This window comes from Drosophila mauritiana, chromosome X, assembly GCF_004382145.1.
Source record: "Drosophila mauritiana strain mau12 chromosome X, ASM438214v1, whole genome shotgun sequence".
NCBI lineage: Eukaryota > Metazoa > Arthropoda > Insecta > Diptera > Drosophilidae > Drosophila > Drosophila mauritiana.
In genome coordinates, this window is record NC_046672.1 from 9,206,015 (window position 1) to 9,224,836 (window position 18,822).

Consider the following 18,822-nt stretch of genomic DNA (forward strand, 5'->3'; position numbering starts at 1 on the left):
CTGCCGGCGAATCCTGACGATTAAGCCGATAATGATGATGCTGATAACGCCGATAATGACGTTGATAACGACGATGTTGCTGCAACACTGCCACCACGCCCACCCACCCATTATTAATGCTTCATTATAATGCCGCCCCAAATGTCCGCTGTCCATCTTTTGGGGCCGCGTGATAAGAGCCCAAATCCGCCAGGTCTTAAACAGCCCAGCGAAAGCAGTTCAAGTGGCCCCAAGTGCAAATCCCCGAGAGAAATGGGCGATAAAGACAGCCCAAGCGGGCCATTAGTAGAAAAATTGACTTCAAAAAGTTTGCTTATATTTTAAATGATTAAATCACAGGCCTCTTTTGTGTTGTGCCACAATTGAGTACAGCATATACATATAAGCACATAAAATCAATACCTTTTACATATATAAATGTGAGAAACGGAAATTTAATTAGTAGGCACAGAGCAATCAATCTCGGCAAATCTGGCAAATCATCTTTCTTGGCCAGAAGGAAAAGCCGACAAGGCAGCAAAGCAGCGAGCAAGGGAGTCGAAAATGTCTGTAAGCCGACCTAAGCTCAAATGAAAATGCGGAAAAATAATGCTCGGTGGGTAGGGGTAGGGGTAATGGGGAGGGGAAGAGGTGCAAGCAGATGAAAAATTAATTATCTGTCAGTCAAGTGCGATCCCGATGATAGAGTGGCGACAAAAGTAACACAGGAATTTGTCAACCAACTTCGAGTGCGAGATTGATAGATGTAATTAGGACTTTTACTTCCAATTCCAGCGATTCAATTAATCAAATTAATATATTTAGCAATATTGTTACCAATATTGGTAACAATGATTTGGCAACAGCTGCTGCTTATTATTATGTTATTATCGCTGCAATTTAATTTTTCTTTCCTCACTCGTCACTTGAATTGCATTTTTATCAAATGCTGCTGCTGTCAACGATGCCTAAGCATACTCGTATCTTGTTCTGTTTCTTCGATTTAGCTTGACTGCCATGAAATTTCCTCAATTTATCTAGCTATTTGTGCATCAAGTCAGGTGCAAAATATCTGCAAAAATCTTTGAAATTGTCGAATAAACGAACACACACAACACACAACAGCGTTGCTATTTGCGAAAGGCAGACATATTTTCGGTGACCACACAAGTAGGCAACTCACAAAAATCTTAACAGCCTTCTGGAAATTTGAGTGCGTGTGTGTGTGTGTGTGGATTTGCTTGTTTGTGTGTGTACTTTATGCATTTGTTACTTGTCATGTTCCTGGCAAGTGTTGGCCATTTTGGAATAATTGTTGGTGTTGCCCTCGTCCCACTTGGCTTGGCGGTCTGCGGTGGGTTGCTATGTCGGTGGGTGGGTGTTTTGGTGTTTTGGTGTTTTGGTGGGTGCTGTTCCGTGGGCGGAAGCTGGAAAATGGGCCAAGGCTCAGGCTCAGGACCAAGGACCCAGGCCCAAAAGCCAAAACCGAAGCGGAGCTGGGCCTGGTTGTTTGGTTTTGCTAGTCAAATTACCAAAAATAGCAAATGTGAATCGGGCGGGACAAGAACATGAAGGCAGGCAGGCAGCGGCAACACCAACAGCAGCAGCAGCAGCAGCAGCAGCAACAGCAACATGACAGGCAATTCTCCGTCTCCTTCTGGCCTCGCCAGCCGTCTCTTTCACTCACTGCGCTATGTGGCTAATTACTTTCGAAAGTCAAGTTATTAGCGTGATTACAAAGGCATTGCACATGAGCCAGGACAACAGCAACTGTAGCAACAGCAACAGAAACAGCAGCAACACGCAACAACGAGGAACGGAAGCCAAAGAAAGAACAACAAGAAGTAGGAGAAGATACACATAGTGGGGCAAGAGCAGGAAAGAGGGGCCAGAAACAGTGGTGCAAATTGTGAAAAAATTATAAGCAATTAATATTAGATGAAGTTAAGACAAGTTGGCATTGGAACAATATTGGAACATACTTTTCTTATAATTAATATCTTAAGAATATTTAATGATCGCAATAAGCGGCACCACTGTGCGATGTCCTTGCAAGGCAGCGGCAATAACAACATCAACAAGGCGGCTGCCTTACATGAAAATTAGCCAAGCGTTGCCAATGGGGGCGTTGGATTGGGTGGCTTTGGGTGGCTCCAGTGGGTGGTTCTCGCTGGGTAGGTGCACAGGGTTCGGGGGGAGCAAGGACGAACGGCGAAGGGCGAAGGGCAAGTGGTGCTGGCGGTGCGCCCATGTGGTTGGCGTGGCAATTTTCCGTGGAGGCTGTGCGGGGCACATAATAATGCAAATAATCATAAAAAGGCTAGAGGATGTGGGTTGCGGGCTGAGCACGAATTATTTTCGGGGCTGCCAGAAGGATGCTCACGATGCTAAGGATGCTCAGGATGTTCAGGATGCTGAGCATGCTGAGGATGGTAAGGCAGTGTAATTGCCGCCGGGCAGCGCTAATGTTGCATGTTGCTGGCGTAATTGTTGCAGTTAAATGCCGCCAGCAATCAGAACCGCCATCGTCATCAGCAGCAACAGCTTTCCCGATTTGATTTTCAAATTTCACTGCTCACAGTTTCTCCCTTTTTTTTTATTTTTATTTTCCCTTACATTTGCATTTCTTTTTTGTGTGCAAACGAGTGTGGGTGTGTGTGTGCTGGTCACATTTTAATTAGCGTGGAAATTAATTGCCACCAATTAAGGGAAATTTTCAAATGGACAAATTGATAATTACAGGGAATCACAGAGAGAACGAGAAGGAAAACGAGTATTTGAATTGTTCAGGCGTAACTAAAATGTGCCTAAAATAAATGCATGTAGAATTGAAAAATAAAAACGATTGAAAAGCAAAGCAAAAAAACTGTGTGCCTATTTACTGATGCATTTTTTCAGTTGTCAGTTTTAAAGGATTCTCTATCAAGGATTTTCATTAGATTTAAAAATTCGTTAAATAAGCTTTTATCTAAGCATTTTGTGATTAATACGTAATACGTATATTCCTTTTTTGCCATAGTTAAAAGCAAACCCATTTTCCTTTTTCACTTAGCCAATCGCTTTAATTAGCTAAGTTTTATAGGATAGTGGCTGCTTTTTTCCTCTGTTTATTCGCATTTTACTCGACTTTATTGCAATCTATTTTATTTTGCGTTCATGTTTATTGTTCTTGTAATTAAATTAACACATTGTGCTTGTTAACAAACAACTTTTGGGCTTTGGTGCGTGTCCCGTAAGGGATTCCGTGTGGACCAGGGACTGAAGAGCAGGCAATGGAGAAAGTTTTTCCCAGTAGCCCGAGGACTCCGCCCAGTGGCCGCCTCCTTCATGTCCAAGTTGCTCCCTGTTGCCGTTGCCACACATAGTTGTGTGTACTGGAGGCAAGTGCAAGTCAATCAGGCAACATAATGAACTAATTGAAATAATTGCCAGGCAGCATAGTTAAAATACATAAACAAAGTCGGCAAACAAAGACGAACAGAAACAAGTGACCATTCTCCGCCAAAAGAGTCCCTTTTTCAGAGATACCCTGGATCCTGGATGTCCTTGGCAACTATTTTTAAGATCTGAGGAGACTACAACAAATATCACAAGTTTTCCTGACATTTAAGTATTTAAAATACGTTTATTTGCAGACTAAATATTATTGCCTCAATGAAATATAAATAGCTTATTTGAAGTTATCCATTTTTCCAGTAAAGCCAATCGGGAATATGCATAATATATGCGCTGAGGAGAGATAAAATCCGTTTTTAAGGGTATTCCTAATTTCCATAGCATACTTTTCTGCGCTGCTAAGCTGGGAAAGCAGACAAACAACAACTTGGAAATTCATTTCATTTAAACGCTTTCCTTGGCCAAACTAACTGCAGAAAGAGAGGGCAACAGAATGTGCGACAGGGATGGCAACACTTAATGGACGCTTGCCTTCGCAAACTTCTTTTCACCGAGCACAAAAGTGGGTTGGAAAAATGGGGCGTTAGTTTTTCGGAGAAGCAGGGCTTAGAGCTAAAGGTGACTAGTGGAAAAAAAGGGGCTGGAGGTCGGTGGGCGGGGCAGCTTAGGCTAAGGAGCCGTTGACGCCGGCCGCATTGCCGCTCAAGCTGAAAACGTTTCCAACAAAAAGAAAAACTTTTTCCGACGCCCCATGCCGCCCCCCTTCGGAAAAAGGAAGTGCAGGAAAAGGGGGGTCACAAGGGCACCCAAAACTTTTCACAGCAATCTAACCGTTTATGCACTTGAAAACTGCCGTTCACCTATGCACAGTGAGCACTCGTTGAAGTGAATAAAATGGGAGCAAATAAGGGCGAACCGTTAAGTAGAGCTAAGGAGCAACTCTCAGAGTGAAAGCAACTATAAAAAATGTAGAAAACTAAAAATTACTCAGCATTTGTATAACTACTATTAATAATCCATACTATAATCCATTTTTAATCTCTACTGTACACTCCAAGGACAGAATCTAAGTTCGAAAAGATACATTAAGCGCAGATTGGACCTTAAGCCACAGTCGTTACTGACTAATGTTAACATTTCTTAAGAATATAGTATATACTTCACTTCTTTTGAGCTTGTGATGTGACCATCATAAAGTGGCACAAGTAAATAGACTTAAAGCAGCTAAAATCCCAATATTAAAATCCGAATGAGTCCAGCTAAGTCAGCACTCACTGTGCCAACCAACAGGAGTTGGGGGCATAGGTCATTGGGGGGGTCAAAGCGTTTGGGGCACTCAACCGTCAATACGTGATAAAAGTTTTGCTGCTGCTGCCGTTTCCGTTTCAGCCAAAAACGAGAAAAATAAAACGAAAAAAAAAAGAAAAAAAACATAGAAACGAAAGCTGAAATCCAGTAAAAATGCACTAAAATATTTGAAATGTGCGTGCAGGGAAAACCCCTTCAAATTTGAAAGGAACGGGCTTCTGCCCATAGAAACTTGTTAAAAGGTAATTGATACAAAATGACGTTGAAATTGAAGTTGAGTTCGAGTCCTGCCACATATGTCCATCGTCCCTCTCCCTCCGATAGCCGCACAGCCCGCAGGCTATCTCTTTCCACTGGCCAGTCGAGCAAAAGTTTCATTTGCGAGAATTGTACGTCCGCAGCAATTTTCTATTTAGCCAAAGAAATTCCCACAAAACCATTTAAAGTTATCGATAATAGACAAATAGGTGGGGAAACCGAGGCATCGAAGGAATCAGAGTAGAAAAATATATATATACATCCATTCGATATGTTGGCAAAGTCAATTTTAAAGCGGCCCAAACAATGGAAAAACAAATGAGAAAAGCAAATGCAGAAGTTTTCAATCCGCCTCCATAAAAATATTGGAAAAAAAGAAAATGCCCACGGAGGAAGTAAGAATAGATGGTCACAAATAAAAGAGTAGGAAAATTGGGAAAGAAAGGGCGCAGCAGACGGTTTTGCTAATAAACAGAAATCGAAGAGCGGAGAAATTTTCATAGCAAATTGGTTTGTGCTGGGACTGCGATTGGTTCGGATTTGAATTGAAAGGAAAATAGCTAAATCAAAATGCAAAACCACTCAACGAATTCTAACGAAATGCTGTGTGATAGTTTTTTGAGTAAGTTGAAAAGATGGTATGTAAGAAAGTAATGTTTACTTATACGATTAGTAAAGTCTTCGATTAAATTGATTACTTGATATGCTGATATATGTATGATATTAGTTTCGTTTTTATTGTGACACTTAATAATATTCTTTCAGTGCACTAACGTTCAGGTATAGAAAAGACGAACTAGAGAAGAAAAAAGAAAATGCCCGTCTGCTCAGACAAGCGGAAATCCTTTTCATGCCAATTTTTACGGAAGCGGCCATATTTGTGGTAGATAATCGGTTTGTGTCTCCCGCTCTAGCCACTATCCCCGTCTCTTTCGCAGCGCCTCAGGCTGTCTCTTTCGCTGCTGACGCGGCAGCTGTTGACCGCGCTGTTGTTGTTGTTGTTAAGAGCGTTTGCTTCAGTGAACTTTGACCGCAGTCGCGTCGCAAATGAGCGAAAAGGTTGAGCCAAGTGCGTCCACATTTCTGCTGATGTATGGCGAATATTTTGCGATGGCTCAGCGAAATCCCTCACTCAAATCGACCTCATTGAACTGAATCCTAGGCAAATATGCGAATCAACGTCCTTTTTTTGCGTAGGCTTTTAATCGAATTAATTGCAAGTGACTGAAGAGATTTCCTTCCCGACAGATGAGTCTTTTGTGGCGTCTTCAAGTTTATGAAGTTGAAATAGCTGTTGAATGATTTTCATTATTTCTTGGGATTTCGTCCGAAGGAAAGCGTCAGAAAAGTGAAGGAAGTCAGGCGTCCTCTTGACCTTTTTCAGCATTCAAATGGCCATCAATCAATTCATTAATATAATTCCATCAATTGAATTAAAGCCAGAAAGTGGATGGCAGAAGGTTGCCCAAAAAGTAGGCAGAGAAAAGTTGACAAGCACTCAAGAAGAAAACATTAAACAGATATGAAAGAAACACAATAATAATAATAATAAATGGATAATATCCAGGGACTTGAAAATTGCTTGGAAGTGCATTCAAAGTTTAGAAATTATATAAATAATATACACCATCATATTTAATACTTTTGATCATTTAGAGGAAATTCAAATTTTACTGCCCACTCGGGCAAACTTTTGGGAAATGTGCAACAAACTTCCGAAGAATGTTTTCACAAAACTATTCGCCAAAGTCTAGCCAAAGCCTCAGGCGCATTCCACATACGCCCCGTGAGCCCGGTAAAAGGCGGGGGCGTAGAGAAAAGCCGCACAGGTGCACAGCCACATGGAAAGTAAATTGCATTTTATATTTTAATTCGCACATTTATGGTTTGGCATGCAAAAGACTCGGAGAAGAGCAGCGCCAAAACAAAAGTTGGCATAGGTGAAAAAAGAGAAATGGAAGAAGGCAACGGTGAGCCCAAACGAGTCCTGACTGCAAATCCTTGAAAGCATCTCTGCTCCTGAAGCCGGGCACACAAGCCAGGCAAAAAAAGGTGAAATTATTATAGAAATAATATGCACTTTATGTGCCACACAGAGAGCCACAGGTCGACGCAGTCCAGAACACCAGCTTTTAAACTCCATTTCAATTCCGCTCCCGATCCCCTCGTAAAGCAAAAAAGCCCTAAACGAGGCGAGAGCCAAAGCCAAGGGCGTCGCAGGACCAAAAAGGATATGTAAGTGTATATGTGTGTGTGTTGCAGCGTGTGCTCAGCATATTGTGCTGTACTTCTGGACATGTTCGTTGCGGCGGCCCAAGCAGACACTTCCATCCTTTCTTGCGGTCTGGTTGGCAGTATGACCGAAAAGCCATGAATTAATATGTGATGAATTTAAATATTTAACATAGAGTGATTGCACACAATAATGCCCAAGAATAACAATAACGGAAATTTCATTAAAAAATCAACAAAATATTAAAATACTATAAAAAGAAATAAAAAACCAAATGCGCGCTCCAAACTGTCACGTAAGTTTATTAGGTTATTTAATATTAAATTAATTAGTAAATTGAAAAGATGAAATCCGTGGTAGCAAATGTAAACGTTTGCCTCTTATGAGGCCTTGGGCACATCACTTTTGCCAGTCTGGTCACATTGCCTGCGCTTCTTTCCCTCTCGCTCTTATTACGAGGAGAGAAACCAGTTGGACGTGGCTTAACTTTAACAGTTATGTGTTTTTGCTGCAACTGCAAGTAAATTTGCATGTGGAACGGTCAGTCGTCAGCTGTACAATGCCGCACTGCACCCAACTTCCGCCCCCTTTTCGTTTTGCCCGCCACCGCCCACCGCCTACCGCCCACTTCCCAAATCGGCCCACTCGACGAAAAAGCCAGAACAGCTGACAGTCCTTGTGTGAAAAATGTAATTTCAACGTTATCCTGACGTAATGCCAACGTTATCTGCTTGCACACGCCTCTCAATGCAGCAGAAAGAGAGGTGGCGAAGGGGTGCGAAGGGGATGGAGGGCGGATCGGTAGAAAGAGACGGAGCACAGGTTATGCATATGTTGTTGCTGCTTTGCTTGCTACTTTACCCAATGTGTGTGTGCAGTTTGCACAGAAAAAAATGTTATCAATTGCTCGTAAAACATGCCCTCTCTTTTTTGCAAGTCTTTTCTTTTTTAAATCGCATTATTTACACTTACACCCTTTGCACAGTGGATGGTATAATATATATATATATATATAATTTAATACTCGCTGCAACTGAAACGCTGCTTAATAATATAATACCATATTTATAAGCTGGAATTATTTAACAAAAAATGATAAATGATTATTTTAATCATGTTTTTTTTTTTTTTTTTAATAATTGTGAAGTCAATTTACAAGTTTACACCTTATTGATTATTCAACTGGATGGCTATACAAATAATGAAAGGGATTTAGGATAAAAATTATAATGGCACAGCTTTAAGCTCATATTAAATATTAACATAATTAATTAAAATCTAGCCATCATATTACCATACATTTCATATTATCTTTGAATAATGTTCTATTTTTTAGCACGCACCACTAATCTATTATTATTTTTGTTTTTTCTTTCCTCAGTGCACGTTGGCCATTCACTTTGGCTGTTAACTCTGTCACACTCCTCAGACTCTCTCTTTCTGTTTGCGTTCGGGCATCTCAGTCATTGTTGGCAACAAATTTTGGTTTATATTTATTGCATAAATTTTGATGGTCATAAAATGGAATTTGCCATAGACAAAATTGTTTTGAATTTTAATTTACTTGTCAGAGCGGACAAGAACAACAATAGCAGCTGTTGGCTGGCAGGTGCAAAAGGCAATGTAATAATAACCGAAATGGATTTCGGGCCTGTCACACGGCGAGGCGAGGCGCCCCCAAGTAGGCAACGATTTTCTGCCCGGCTCGCAAATCCCCTTTCATATCCTCTTAGTCCTGGTCATTATTAATTGGCAATTGTGTTAATGCAACAAATGAATCCGGGCCCACCGGATGACGAACAGGCCGGCCATAATCTTCTACTGCCAAAGCTCCTTCGATGGCAGAGGGGGCGTGGCCGGTCTGTATAAATTGCACTTTGATTTCAGTCGAAATGTGTAGATGGCAAATGGCAAATGGCAAAGACAAAGCAGCTGACAGGAGCAGACAAAAAAGGCAGGACGAAAGTCGGAAGAAGTCCTCGGGAAGGAAAATACTTGGGAAATCGTTTCGGTCGGTAAAAGTTTAAGGGCGAATCACATTTGCACAAGTAAATAAAAATATGCAATGAATTCGAGCAATTACGGCAAATTGGCAGAGAGACAAAGGCCAAACAAAAATCCAGCCCAAGAAGAAAAACGATTTTTTCTAGCCAAAGGATCGACTTTCCGGTAAACAAAGGAGAATCAAATAACATTTAATTTGGGAGTCACTTTAAACGCCATCAAAGTGGTCAGTAAGTTTTACACTGAAACCATTTGTACGTGTTAAAAGTGTAACCTAATGTAGTGAACAATAAAACATTACATTTTGTTACCAACCACGATGAATTGCTCAAACCCTTTTCAAATTCGTAAAAGATCGATTTTTAGTTTCTTACAAGAACCGAGTTCCCATATTTCTCGGCTTACTCAATTTTCGGTCAATTCAATTTGCAGTTTATTTATATGTTTCGCCTTGGACAGCTAAACGTCCGTCATCCTTGAAGCGAAATGAATTCAGTCCTTTTCCTTCTGCCATTGACTTTGACGTGCCATCGAAATCACTAGTGCGCACTCTGTCGCACGCCATCGTGCCCTCTCTTTCGCCTGCTTCGAGTCCTTCTCAAACGCCTAGTGCTAATGTCAAAGTAAGTCAACCGCTTTTGTTGACTCCTCTTTGACTTCCAGTCGCCGTCGTCACTGTTGGTGCTAAGCAAATTTCGCACTCGATTGTGCACTTGCAGAAAAAAAGTGCTTAGGAATCAGAAAAAAACCAAAGCACTTTGGAAATCGAACAGATAAAGTTACTGCTTTTCGATGTAAGAAAAAAAATTGATTTTGCTATATAAAGTTTTTTTTCCTATAAAGTATCAGTTGGCAAAATTTCTTCCCAATCTCGCAAATTTTTGTGAAAGTGAGCAAGGATTGCCTTTCCCTTTTTTTTGGCTTAATTAAAATTTTCCGCGCAGAAGTGCGAAAGGGAGAATCGTTAGTAATAGAAGGAGAGGGGTATGGGTGCACTAAATTGTGTTCGATTACACTGTCGAACAGGATTTTCGTTCGATTCGTTCGATATCCATATCGAATGACTTGCTCAAAGTGGCAAAATATGCAAATGGTTTTAACTTACCTATCAAAGCAAATAAACTCACACACACACACCCATGTGTAGTATTTGTGTTCTTGATTGGAAATAGTTAGATTCGTTATGTAAAGATTTTTTACCTGCAATGAAAAGGATAACATATGTATGAATATTTGGTTTAATTAATGCATGAATATCAAAGTAATTACGGTTTATGTGTTTGCGAGCAAATGGTGATTGTTAATGGAATTCGCTTGCTAGTAATTCCGACCATTTCTAAGCAATAATGTGCAATTTGCGTACGATTTTTAGACTGTAGGGAATTAAATCGATTTTGTCCGTCCCTCCTTTTGCATAAACCTAATTAGTTTTCTCACACAGAGCACCAGAAACAATGGGAATCCAAGTGTAATCTTCGATTTTCGGGCTCACAGCACCGGTGGGAACAGGGAAAGGGGAGCAGGGAGTAGGGAGCAGGGAACTGAGAACCAGAGAAATTGGGCAATGAAAAATCGAAGGAGAACAATAAGTGAAATGGAGAACGGACTGCACAAATTGTCATAGAATTTACTCCTGAGCGTTTATGTTTCACTGTTGCTCTGTCATAGCCAGGAAAATGTGCACAGAATGTGGTCACAGAGGGGTCTGCCTACAATTGACAGTAGAGCCCAAGTTTAGGCAACCATAAACAAGTGAAATTGCAAGCTAACATAATATAAAACCATTCGGCTTGTTTGTTTTCTTTAAAACCAACTCTATTTTCTTTTTCTAAAAAAATATTCGGTTCGCCAACTGCTTGTGCTCACTGTACCCACATGGACATTTGTCTGCGACTAAAAAGGCGCGCTTCACTGCACTTGAAATGAAGTTGTCTGTGTGCCGATGCGTCTGGCTGTCAGTGTGTGTCTGTGTGCCTACGTGTGTGTGTGCGCGTGTCCTTTGTACAATGTCTTCGTGTCCTTTCCGCCTCGTCTGTGTGTCTGTGTGCCTGTGTGAGTGCTGTGAGCTGTATTAAATATTTTTCTGCTTGCATTCAAAGCAATTGCAAACTGCTTTTCATTTGCAGTCACCGTGCGTGTGCATCTGTGTGTGCGTCTGCAACTAATCTCATAAATCCCAAAGGTAAATATACACAAACAAGGAAAAACGCTTAAAAAGAATTGCTCGAAACTTCTCCACTCGTCTATGTGTGTCACATATATCTATGCACGACTGTATGCATGCACACATACATACATATATCGGCCGAAAAGGAACGGAGAGATGGAGTGGATCTTTTCGCCCGCCTGTCACTCTATACGAGTATAAATAAATGCACCTCTACTTATGTATATATACACATTTTTATTTACTTGCCAGCGCCGAGAGGGAATGCATTTTATTTCCATTTAATTTGCGGTCTACAGCACTCTGCAACTAAATGTTTTTGACTTCGGACATATCCTTGATACTCGAGACGAAAGGATAACAGGAAGAAAACATACAGAAATGGGACGACGACCATCTCGGTGGAATTCACAGCACAGCTCACACAAAATGAAGTTCATTCACACAGAAATCTATATTAATGCTTAATATCAGATGCAAATATTCAGCTTGCAAATTCCGCCGAGACATTGACTATTCAAATCGATTGAGCTCTTTTTTTTCCTCCCCCTTTCGTGCAAATAATCGAATAATTTTCGACATCGGTTTAGGGATTTGCCAAATGTATAAATGTTGGGAATAAAAACGAGGCCAAAAGGCATTTGCTCTGGCCACAACTGTCTGGGGTATTGCAAATGCTTAAGTTTAACAAAAAAAAGTGGGCTATGAGCTGGCTAAGCTCTTTTATCGGATGACTTATCCTGTTTGCTTAGGTGAATAGTGCAGCAATGTTTATATTTTATTATTGAAAGCTTAAGTTTATTACAGTAAAAATTGCAACACTTCCTACACTTCCAAATAGGGCTATTCATACAAACACATATAAGTTTTAAAGATGTAGAGATCAGCATTAAAGTGAACTCTATGGATTCCATTACTTGGTGAGAAAAGGCATAACAATCAGGTAAATTTAACCCCTTATTTTCAATTTCATTTTATTTTTCTACTCCATTTGTTGTGCAAGCCATTTTCGATTGAACCGCATTGAGGGAAAATGTGGCGGTCTCTTGGTTTGGACAACAACGCATTGAGTTGGGCAATGTCAACACCTCCTGATAACCTACCCACTTGTCAACCCCTTAACAGCCCCCTCTTTTGGCTACCTTACAACCCTACACACACACACCCTTTGAGTGTTGTGTGTGCGACTTATTTGCTGAGTGACACACAAATTCGTTTCGGCGACAAACGCCTCGACTTTGACTGGCCCCAAAGTTATTGGGTTTGTGGGTGGTGGTGGGCAGTGCTGGGCGTTTTTCGGGTTTCCCAAGGATGTTTGAGTTGTTAAGCTGCTTTGGGACCCACAGTCGTTCTTCCCGATCACCCTCACCACCACCTCCCACCTCCCACCACCCATGTGCTGGAAAGTGGTCAAGAGCGTTGTCCATTCAGTGTTCACTTTGTTGTCCTCGTTTTATCCGCTCCTTTTGCAGTTCCTTCGTGCTCGTCCTGTCATGTTTTCCGTCTGTATTTCTCTGCAATTTTTATGCGATACTAAATTTGGTGTGTGTGTGTGCTATTTGCCGAAAAGCGAATCTGCAATGTGCAGCGTCATTTGATGGTCGAATACATTTTCCTTTCTCTTTTTCCTTTCGCTGGTGCAAAGAAATGTGATAGCGGGATTTTGTCGAAAACAGCAAGCGATCTCAAGTGTCCTGGCAGATTAAAGTTATGCTCTTTGAGTCTAAATCGATTCCTCGCATAAAAATACATTAAGGTATTATGGCACTTAGTAAATATATAAATATCTATTAAATATTTAAATAGTTACTAGTTCCTAATAAAGCTTAGCTGCATAATTTCATTTTCAATTAGACAAAATCCTCTTTTCACGAGCATAATGGGTCCTTTGACCCCTTTTGATCTTTTCCATCTCTGCGCTCTCTTTTACCATTTTTTTGTACGGATTTCTATTAGATTCCTAGTTGTTTGCTTCTTTTTTGCCTTTTAAATTATTTGATACACATGCAAAGGTTTCTCTGCTCTCTTACTCACTCGCACACATCATAAATATGCTCGCCCAAAAGTGCCGTTTTGTCACTCTACCTCTCACCATCTCACTTCCTCGCCGCATCCATCTCGCTCGCACTTGCTGCGGCTGCTATTGTTGGCCTTGCATAGAAATTACTTTTACTGGGGAAATGGGATTTTCGCTGTTATTCTTGTTGCAACACTGCGGCGATTATGCGACGCCAAAGCAATTTTTGGCCAGAATGAGAGGGGGACATTACGAAAGAAAGAGAGGGATAATATAGGCAGAGCTTTCAATCTTATGCGAAATCTGTTTGAGGCACAGAGTAAATTATTCTGGCTTAATTAGAAACAAAAACTTAGAGTAAAATTTAGATCAGTAAATTATCTATTTTTTTTTTTTTTTTTTTTAAATATCTAATAGAATTAAAATACTGGATTTTTTGTATACTTTCAAAAGAGTTTTAATATTTATTGTTCAATTTCCATTTCTTTTGAATTTAATTTGGTTTGGCTTTTCTTTTTTTTTTTTGCCATTCGTGTTTGCAATATCCCCCGCCCAAAAGTTGCATATGCAGCAGACGTTGCGTATGCGTGATGTCAGCAATGATTAATTAATGCAACAAACAAGCGAGTGCGTAAGCGAGATGGCTGCACAGATAATGAGAGAGACAGCTATTGAGCATAATCATTAAGAGTGAAACGATTAATTGCTCAAAAATTACGACAAAAAGGCATTAAAATTTGATTTTAATTTCGTATTCACGCATCGCTTAGTTGTAAATCCATTTGGTACAGTGAAAACCAGTTAGGAAAGAAGACCTTTATATTGGTGGAAAACAACATAAATCTTGGGTAATCGAAACTAATTAGTGGCACCCAGGGAAAATTACAAATTTTGCTAACGTTTATTTTTCCTCTGTTCTGTTGCCCTAATGGCTGGCCACAAATTGAATAATTGCATGAGTTACACACACAACAGGAGAAAAAATAGGGAAAAATCAGCCAAAAGCTTGTTAAATTTCCCACGCTTCTTGAGAGAAGAAAACAACAACAACAAAAAGAGCCGAGGAAAAACTGCGACAGAAAAAAAAGAAAACTGAGGGGAGGAGACTGCACACACTCAAACAAAATCATGATAATTGAATCAAATTGCATGTCAACAGTGGATTAGCAAAGCGAGAGAGTGGAGGGAAAAATTATATAAAAATTGCATTGAAATGATTATTTGAGAAAGTAGCAGAGAAATTGCCCCGCAGAAGCCGCAACTTGTCCTTGTTCCCACGCACACACTCTACATGGACTTATGTAGAAAATATGTATACGTTTATTTGTATATAACATAAAATATATAAGGCAGACTCAATAGACAACAGACAAATGAGGAGCCCAAGAATGAAACTCTGGGCAGAAAAGCCCCTAGAGAAAGGAAGAAAAATGCGGAGAAAGGGGCGAAAAGAAGTAGGGTAGTTGGCAACATGGGTTAAAGTGCTCCCTTCTCTCGGCACAAAAAATGGCTGCTAGAGTGGGTTAACCCATGTCCTGATGAGGCACACTTCGGTTACTCTTCCTTTCCCTCGTTCTCTCGCTTTTAAAAACAATGAACTGCAAATTGTGCGCAAATTACATAAAAAAGTAAACAAAAAAAATAATATGGCCAGAGTGGGGCAACAAATATATATATATATATATATATATATATATATAAAGAATAAATAAACAAGCAAACAAAAGGGCAACCAAGTAAAACCAAATAAAATGTGGCAAGGCAACAGAAATTCACTGAAAGAGCAGCTCACAATGAGTCAGCGAAAGGCAGTATATTCCACATAATGCACCACACGGCGTATACTTGATATGTGAAAGCATAGTATAAACACGATATTAATGATGAGAAAGAGAGTTTAACAAGAAGCATTTAAATATTATTCGAGGCATGGAGATAATGCATTATTTGATTATTGAGCTAAAGAAATGACAATTGATAGATAAGCCAGTTATTTTATACAACAAGCAAATACATGTAAAGCTAATTAAATAAGCTATGGATATCACCTCAATACAAACCAAAACCCATTTTATTAAGTATAAAGTAACTTCAACTTTATAGTTCAAAAGCAGCTGAATGAATCTGCTAACAGCGAGCACTTAGCACCCTTTAAAATTTAATCGATTTGAGTTGTGCAGCACAAACAGCCACTTGCCACAGAGAAAGCGCTTCTTGAGACATTAAGCAAATATTGAAACATAAATTTCAATTTGTGTTATTTTCATATTTTTTCCTTTTGCCCAGCGATGTTTGTTTATTACTTGGGCATATCAATTTTGCCGGTGAAAGATTAAATAAACACAAATGTGAGTCAGAACACGGGGTGAAGTGAATGGGGCATAGGGAAAGGGGCATATGGGATCCGGATCTGGAAAAGCACTCCGTCCCGTCGGAAAAAGTGCATTGGCATATTAAGCGTCTGTCTGCAGGGCACAAACTCCAACTCAAACAGAAACAGAAACAGAAACAGAAAGCAGCAAAACTGAAAACTGAAAACAGAAACAGGCAAACGTGTGCACATTTTATTTTATTTCATTTTATTTTTACGATTTTCATGTCTGAAAGTTTTCTTTCAATGTTTCTGTGTGTGGCAACAACGGCAAGAGGCAAAAGTTTCAATTTCTGCAATTGTTGAATTTTTGCACGCACAAGAAATAAAGATGAACGAACACACCCATGCGGGGTTACCTCTCGGCACATGCAACGATAATGTGAATGACCAGGGACCACAGACCAGAGACCAGGGACCGGAGACTCCAGGAGACGAACAGAGACTACCGGCGACCGAAGACCGCCGACTGGAGACCCAATAGCTGCCATATTGACAATGGGACTCCAGACAAAAGCGCCAGGTTGCAGAAAATTGCAGAGACTTTCCGCATACTGGGTCAAATTGACTTAAATAAAGAGGACATTATGTGGAACATATGCTCAAATATGTAAAACATATAACCAATAATAATCAGTCGCTATGAAGCTTAGATAATGCTCTTATCTCAATTACACGTTAATAAGTTGAAAGGGGTGCGGCATAGATTCTTAAAAGAAAAATGTACAAATATGTGAGCAAACGCAGGCATTCATTCATTTTACACCGGTTTTTTGCCATTTACACCGCCGCAAATGGACCTTGAACCACTGTGCTCGGCGGGTCGGTCATAACCGGGCTCAATGCGAGCCAGTTGCATTTTCCATTGGACATCGGCCGTTGGCTTCGGTACGTGCTGAAAATGAGCAACAGTCTCAATTCGAGTGCCTAATTAAATCAGCCTCAGCATCCACCGCCTGATATTCCCCCCTCCCCATCCCCAGCCCCACCCACAACCCACTTTATAAGGTCGACTGCAACTGCGATCCAAGCGGACGATCGAACATTCGATCTCGTTCCAAATTCAATTATTTCAATAAGCCAAAGTGTCAAATACTAAGTATTTTCCAAAAAGCGAAATTGAATTGATTGTGGAGGATCGTACAAGATGTGCGCAAAAAAAATGATAATTAAATGCAAAGGGTGAGTAACCAGCTCAATTTTGGGATTCCAAAGCCCACAGGGCGTATACTTGATTTTATGAAAAGTGAGTAAATTGCCATTTCGTCCAAATACGAATTTTTATACTCGTTAATTACTTTTATATTAAATTATAATATAAACTATTTTTCATATAAATTGATTAAATTTTAAAAAATTTCGCATTTTTCTCAGTTTCCCAGTTGCATTTTCCTGTGTTTTCCGTGACACAGTTTTCCTCGAATTCATTATCACTTTTCCAACTGGTTCGCAGCGAACACACCTCTCTATCCGCCTATCTATCGCATTTTCCCCCTTTCTTTCTGCGTATCAATTATGAGTCTTTGACTTGGTTTAGCTTAAAAGCCAGGCAAGCAAACCAAAAAAAAAAAAAAAACAGTGGAAAAAAAACCATAATAACCCGACAATTTCCGCTGTTTGGCGGTGGAAAAACAAGTTTTTCTTGACTTTGACTGTGACTCCTTGGGCTGGTTTTTGGTTTTGGCTTGGGCTTTTCTTTTAAGGCGATTCGGTTATTAAGTTGGCGAACGGAAAACCCGAACCGCCCCTTCCTGTTGGATTTGCATAACCTGCTGGCCGGCTCTTCTATTTCCATCTATCCACATATTCATATTTCTCTTAAAATTGGTATTGGTATTGGTGATGCCATTGCCATTTCTATTTGCTTAACCCCTCGAAGAAATGGACAAATCAATTTGCTTGACAACCGCACAGCACCCACTCACACGAAATCGAATTGAGTGTTGATTTATTGGCCATGATCTGATTTTGAACAAACAAGAAAACCCATTTAGCGACATGTCCAGAAATAAATAAACATACGACTGCAAACAGAAGGCATACGAGCGAGCGAGCGAGCGGGACGGCGTGACCGGCGTGCGAGCGAGAGGGGAGCATGTCAAATGGTGCACATAAATCTAATTGAATTAGCGTACGAAAATCAAATCAGAAAGCAGAAAGCACCCCGAAAAATTGACACTTTAAATCGAAAGAAGAGTGCGGGCAAGTGTGAAAAGCCCAAAGTTGAATGACCACCCCGATCATTGACTCCTTTGAGCCACACACACACACACACATGTACAGTGTACACACATATGTGCAGATGTATATGTATGTGAACAATGGCTGTATGCACAGCCATATGCAATATTGGTCAAATTATTTTATCAACGACTTTGATAAATTCGATTTGAGACGACAAAGATGAATGATTTTGCAGCGCAAAGGACGCCAAAAAATGGGTCAACGCATTCATAGAACTCCCTATTTGTTTATGGTTATGTGTACAGTTTGAAATGGAACACTATTCAAAATACAAACAATATAACATTAAACTTTTGTAAATTTGTATGCCCAAAGTAAATGCACTCGAGCAGTTCCAAAAATGGCAGTCTTAACATTTTTGGTAAAAAGCTACTAACAATTAAATCGACTTTGTTGTGAGCATGACTTTGAATTTGGGTGGAAGGCAACTCAATTTAAAGTCAATTAAACTGTTCAATTGTTCATAAAACATTTGACTGCACAAACAGTGGGCCACAAAAGTCACTCGAGCGGATAAAAACGCACTGTGCAAGAAGCAGCGGAGGTGCCAAATGGAGACCGCAACCTGTACTTTTACGAGCTACCCTGAATTATTTAGCAATTTGCCGGATGAAAACCGAAGAATCAGAGTTGCAGAGCCCCCTAACATTTCCGAAACAGCCCCTCTTCCTCCACCCCCCCCCCCCCCTATTCCCCCGCAAAGTGTCACATTAACACTGCTTAGCAAGCAGTCGAACACGTGTCTGACAAGAGAATCTTCTTCAACTATCCATCAAAATGTGCCCCAAAACTGCCAAAAAAAAACCCCCCATATATGTGGTATGTGTATATGCATACATACGTAC

At 40.3% G+C, this 18,822-nt stretch overlaps 2 protein-coding genes across 5 annotated transcripts in view; both read right to left on the reverse strand.

Moving 5' to 3' along the window:
- The window catches only part of LOC117146862 (low-density lipoprotein receptor-related protein 2), a 139,789-nt gene that overhangs the window by 70,867 nt on the left and 50,100 nt on the right, over positions 1–18,822 (reverse strand). The window lies entirely within an intron of this gene.
- Positions 15,096–16,679, reverse strand: LOC117146873. The gene is given in 2 exon segments (XM_033313463.1): positions 15,096–16,199; positions 16,202–16,679. Coding segments are annotated over 2 exon segments (348 nt in total). The 5' UTR covers positions 16,287–16,679; the 3' UTR covers positions 15,096–15,936.